The sequence below is a fragment of the Rhinolophus hipposideros genome (genome assembly GCF_964194185.1).
Source record: "Rhinolophus hipposideros genome assembly, chromosome: 19".
NCBI lineage: Eukaryota > Metazoa > Chordata > Mammalia > Chiroptera > Rhinolophidae > Rhinolophus > Rhinolophus hipposideros.
This window is the reverse complement of record NC_138065.1, coordinates 36,997,513-37,003,274: the sequence shown is the minus strand read 5'-3', so window position 1 is coordinate 37,003,274 and position 5,762 is coordinate 36,997,513. Positions and strand designations below refer to the sequence as shown.

At 49.9% G+C, this 5,762-nt stretch overlaps 1 protein-coding gene across 1 annotated transcript; it reads right to left on the bottom strand.

The window, feature by feature from the left end:
* Positions 1 to 2,211: 2,211 nt before the first annotated feature.
* GARIN4 (golgi associated RAB2 interactor family member 4) lies at positions 2,212 to 3,930 on the bottom strand (the record flags this gene model as incomplete). The annotated part of the gene is made up of 1 exon (XM_081026199.1): positions 2,212 to 3,930. One exon carries the CDS (start codon positions 3,928 to 3,930, stop codon positions 2,212 to 2,214), a length of 1,719 nt encoding a protein of 572 aa, XP_080882325.1.
* Between the last annotated feature and the right edge of the window lie 1,832 nt (positions 3,931 to 5,762).

The following is a 5,762-nucleotide window of genomic DNA, read 5'->3' as shown; positions in this document are numbered from 1 at the left end:
GTCCTGTTTCTTCCACTGGCTCTGTCCCTCCAAGCAGGACCTGGGCCGGCACGCAGCAGATGCTGCGTGAAAGGGGTTGTAGTGGGGTTGTTCTCTCTCTGCACCATCACCTCCTGCCTTAAGCAAGTCCTTTAAACTCTCTGAACTCCCGTTTGCTGATCTGCAAAATGGAGAGAGATGTGAATCAGAAGGGTCACAGGCATTAAGTTGTTCAAACGGCTAAGTGCTACGCACATGTTTTTATTGCATGTTTTCCTTCCAGCCTAGTGTTTACCTGCACTTGCCTCTGTGGAAATCATAAGATGAAAGGAATGTGATGTGATCTTTTTGTAATTTCCCCACCTTGAGTCCAGGGAAAAGCTGGTCAAGAGTAAACCATTAGTTCTGTCTCCCTGCGGTCCCCAGTCTTCTCTGAAGCTCTGGGTTAATGATTCCGGGGTTGTTTTCTTCGCAGGGCCCATTCGTATCTAATCTCTGGCATGTTCCCTTCTTTCTTAAGAATAACTTGACTCACTCCAATAATCCCCTACCCTGGGGTCAGGAACTTGCTTTGCCAGAGGAAACAGTGGACGTGTGTTGGCCTCAGCAGTGCCCCTCCCCGTGCCCACCATGCCCTTTACCAACGGGAGAGACCTCTCCCCACCCCCAGGGTCTGTGAAAGTCACCAACTGTGAAGGTCCAAGCAACGAGGATGCTGTGACCTAATTCATAACCTCCTTCATGTGAGGTTTAAGGATTTGTTTTTGGAACTCCAGAAGAAGGAAGTTCTTGAAGATTTGGTATAGAAAAACCATTCTGAGCCTGGCTTTCAAAAGTTTAATTAGTGGCTGGGGGAGGAGAATTGGGCTGCGGAGAGAAGCAGCCCCAGTCAGGAGTGGGCCCTGGAATTCCAGGCTGGAGGTCTGTTTACGACTGCAGGGTAGGTCATCTCAGAGCTGGGGACGGAAGCCTGGGAGCCAGACACAGCTCAAGGGTGGTCTGGACGCTCTTGAGATAAGGCCAGCTAAGGGCTGTGAGCTCGCTGGAGTTCACAAACGAACTCACAGTGGCTCCCCAGCAACCACACCTCTCCCTCCCCTCAATCCAGTAAATTTGGTGCTCATCTCTGTAGAGTTTTGGAATGTGCATACATCAGAGTGAATATATAGGGGAAGACATTGGCTAAGATATCTCTGAGGCAATAACTTCATTACAACTGCCATGGTGATTGTACCTCTGATTTCAGAGATATCAAAATGTGGGGAAAAAATACCCACCACCTTGCTTACGAAATAGAACAATTACCAACAGCAGGGAAAAGCTTGTACTCACCAACTTGATCTCTTAACTTTCCACCCTAGAGAAAACTCTTGTGTTGAATTTTGTGTGTTTACTGTGCTGTTTTTGTCTACATTTAGCAAACATGTATCCTATGCAGCGAATTGTTTGATCTTGTTTTTGAGCTGTTCTCTGGGTGGAATGGTCCCCTATTCTGACTCGTTTTTAAAGATGTTATGAGAAGTGTATCTGTGCTAATGTGTGTAGCTGCCATTCATTTTTCACAATTGAATATCCCACTCTATTCATATCCTACTGTATTATCAATTCTGTTGTTAGAAATTTGGGCTGTTTCTAGTGTTTTGCTATTCAGTTATTTTTGCTAGAAACACTCTCATAGCCGACTCCTAGACTTGTTTCCCCAAGGAAACTTGGGTATACTTAAGCATGGAACTGCTAGGGCTAAAAGAAAGTCCTCCCTTCTGATTGCCAACAAATGCTGCCACACCCCCGCCCTTCCCTGAATAGCCTGAGGGGATGTGAGTCCTGTTTTTGCTTTGTCTATGGAACATCAGGGAGAAGAATTGTTTATAAAGGACGGGGAGATGGTGGAGGTGGAGCTTCCCAGGTCAGTCTGACTTTCAGCTTTGGACCTGGGGAACAAAGTCAGGAGTTGAGGCAAGATGGATCCCTCCTTTTGGCTCTGCTGGGCACGGGGAGGTTGGGCTGCCCGTGCCTGGACATTGGAGTCTCAGGCTGCAGCACAATTAACATCACAGAATCCACTGTGAGGTCACTACTGGGCTCCAGGGCATAGAAATTCAGACAGAATGCAGCATGACATTCTCAGGTGGTACCGTTCTTTATTTAAACTGCAGGAAGGAAAGCTGGAATAGGCTCTCCAGAGATGCTTCCCTGAGCCCTGGTCCCTTTTGCAGCTTCCAGCTCTGGGTCCTAGTAATGGGCTTCAGAGGTCACCATCTCCGTGGTCTCAGATGTCACACTATCAGCCATTTTCAGCCCCTGGCCACCCAGTGCTGTCTCTTCGATGACGTCCATGCGGTTCTTCTCTGACGTCTCAGTCAAGATGTCCACATCCTTACCGCGTGGTGAGGATACTGTCTTTGTAGTAAGATTGGCTCTGATGTTCCTCAAGAAAAAGCTGATCCTGTTGAGTTTCTTGGTTGTGGAACATGAACTTGTTGTAGAGCTCCTCCCCAGTTTGTGAGAGGTCCTCGACTCCTTGGTGATGGGGGCATGCCTGCCGCCCCCTGGGCTGCTGTGGTCTTTCTCCATTTTGTCATCTCTCTGTCTGGCTAAGGACCGGCCAGATGGTTTTTGGAATATCTTGTCCCCCTCGGCCTTGTGTTGCCTTTCAGTAGTCCTGCGGTGATGGGAACCCCTGAGAGCTCTCTCCTTTTCCTTTCGCTCCCTCCTCTCCCTTCTGCTCTTGCGGATTTCAGCCCTGCCCGGGGACACTCGCTGCAGCCTTCTAACCTGTTCACTCAGGCGACCTTCCCTGGGCAAGGTTGAGATGAGAGGTCCTGTGGCTGCATCATCAGCTGTTTCTCCAACAGTCTTGCTGGTAGGTTCTGCTTTTGCAATTGCAGTGATCGTGCTGGCTTCTGGAGAGAGGCTAGTGTTGGAAGGACACTCTGAGGACTTGTTTGCAGCACCTGCCAAGGCCATTTTAATGCTCTTCGAGGGCATGTTGGCGGCGCCCGCAATGGCTACGCTGGTTTTACTTCCTCCGGGACCCTTGGTAGCTGCCCCTGCTATGGCCATGCTTAGCTGTTCAGGGGCAGCAGACTCGGTTACTGCCATGCTCAAAGCGCCTGCTGTCAGCCCTGCTGCTGACACTTGGTCCAGCTCTGTAGGTTTTGTGTGTGGGGTGGCTGCATTGGGCATGGCAGTGGGTTTGTGGAAGTCATATAGGGTCTCCTCTCCCCCAGCAAAAGCTGCAGAGGTGGCCCCAGCCACCTCCAAGGTCACGTGGAGGCTTTTGGTGCTGACCTGGTCCTGCTCCCCTTCCCCCTGGAAAGTGACCGCTGCTGGGCAACTCCTGTCACCTTCCTCAAACACAGGCATGCATGTTGTGTCCTCGGCAGGAGTGGCAGGGGTGCCACTGTTAATGTCCCGTGGTGGTCGCAGAAGGTAAATGACCTTTTCCCAATAGGCAAAGAGGTCTTCCTGGGTATCCAGAAGGGGACACAGCTGTAGGTAGCAGGAACGGCCCGTGGCAAACTTCAGACGTAGCTGTTGCTTCTCACGGTCGTGAATGGAGATCCGTACAAACTTCAAGGGAAGGAGCCTGGTGAGTTCTAAGGTTTTTGCAGCCTTGCGGCTTTTCCTCTTGGTGACCTGGCTGCGCCCAGCTTGCTTTTCACCGCTGGTCAACTGTCGGGCCAGCAGCATGACGTCTGGTAGCGGGAGGATGGGACTGGTGGAGGCGACGCCCACGGTCACCATGCCGGCACGGTTGTGCACATCGATCACCTCTCCCCTTCTGGTGATCTGGATAAAGTCGCTCTCAAATATCGGTGCGTACTTGAAGATGTCGTACTCTCCCTTGTACAGCTGTCGCTGTAGTTTCCCCATGGTGGTGTTGAACATGCCCCCACCAGAGCTACTCTGGGACGTGTAATACGGTAACAGAGACTCTTTCTTGTTCATGGCTGCGTTTTCTCATGACAAGCTGGGCTGGCAAGGCGGGTCCCTGGGTCTTCTCTTTCTTGGTCTCGTTGTCAGAAGAGGGAGCAGCGGTGCTCCTGTGTCACACTGATGGGCTGACTCTGTGGCAGGTCCCTCCACCCCACCCCAGCCCGCCAGCAACCCCTTTGCCTCACAGTGTCCCAGAAGCAGGGGTGGAGGTGGGGGCACAGATGATTGTTGTAGGGGTGCTGGAGGGAGCCTGGGCCTCAGACTGAACCTCTTCAAGGATGTAGAGATTGTAGAGTGGGCTCCCCTTCGGCCTCACCTCACCTCCGCCTCTGATTTTTTATTTCCCTGAGAGGCTGTGAACTCCTCTCACTCAGCCTAAACCCCCTGCGCAGCCATATTTATCCTCTGCTGCCCTTTGTGACCTGTTACTGTCACACACTCCTTTGTTTCTCACCCCCCAGCTGCCCCCGCAGTGTAGGGCCACCATCATCCCCTGAAACACCCCCATTGCCTCCACAGAGGACAGACCCATCCTGCCAGGGGCTCAGGTGGGTACCACAGTAAAAACTGGACAAAATCGATAGGAACAGAAGATGATAAGGTACATTTGAACCATTTGAGCTTATGGTTTACGTTTATTGAATAATCCAGAGTTGGCAGTCTTGCTCCCTAGCCCGTCCTTGTATAAAATCTCAGTAAATGTTGGCATGGTGACCTTTGATAATAACATTAAAAATCGCTTCCTCTAGGCACTGTGCTATGTTCTTCACACAGGACCGTAAGACTCCATTGAGTTTGGTACAGTAAAACTTCATTTTCCTAAACTCACACAAGCAGCGGCAGTGCAGGCAGTATCTGAAGGCAGATCTCTCTGATTCTAAAGGCTTTGTTCTGAACCACTGCAGTGCTTGGCCTCACAAAGAATGCTCGGGCCAACCGACTGTTTTCAAGTGGGATGGATTTAACGACCTTCCTGAAGAAGATCCATTCTGTGCATTATTAGAAGTAGCATCATGCATTCTACGAGTGTGTATGTTATGCAGAGAACCCAAGAGAGTGGCTGGCCTGAGTTGGGAATTAACTTACCTAGGGGCTGACCTCAGTTCTCCTCCCCCGTTATGCTTGTGCAAACAGTTTGTGTGTGGAAACCTAGTCCTCTCTCTTAAGACCCCGTGAGGTGGTGGTGGGTAACCTGAGACGTAAGCTTCAATGCCAGGCATCCGCCCAAGGCCTTGCTGTGGAAATTCCCTGCCATGCAGAAGTGGTTGGAAGCACCGACCCCTGTGGGGAGCATGTACCATTGTACCTCCTGCCTTGCTACCTCTCCCACAGGGCCAGGCCACAGGATAAGTGATTTCTAAATGATCACTTGAAAGTTCGGAGGAAGACCCCCTGTTTCCAACCCTCTAATCTGCAACTTTGAAGTTATACCTGAAATCCAACCTTGGAAATTTGTTCCTTGAGGATAAAGGCTATCTTTCAGTTAAAATACACACATCTGTCTATCAGTAAATGAACGGATAAACAAAATTTGGTTTATCCATACAGTGGAATATTATTCAGCCATGAAAAGGAATGAGGACTACATACTATAACACGAATGAACCTTGACAACATGCTAAGTGAAAGAAGCCAGATATGAAAGACCACGTATTGCACGATCCATTTATATAAAATATCCAGAAGAGGCAAATCCACAGAGACAGACAGATTATTGGATGCCTAGGACTGGAGAGAGGGGAGAACGGGTTGTGATTGTTTATTAGGTACAGGATTTCCTTTTGGGGTAATGAAAAATTCTGGAACTAGTGGTGACGATTACATAGTATTGTGAATGTACTGAA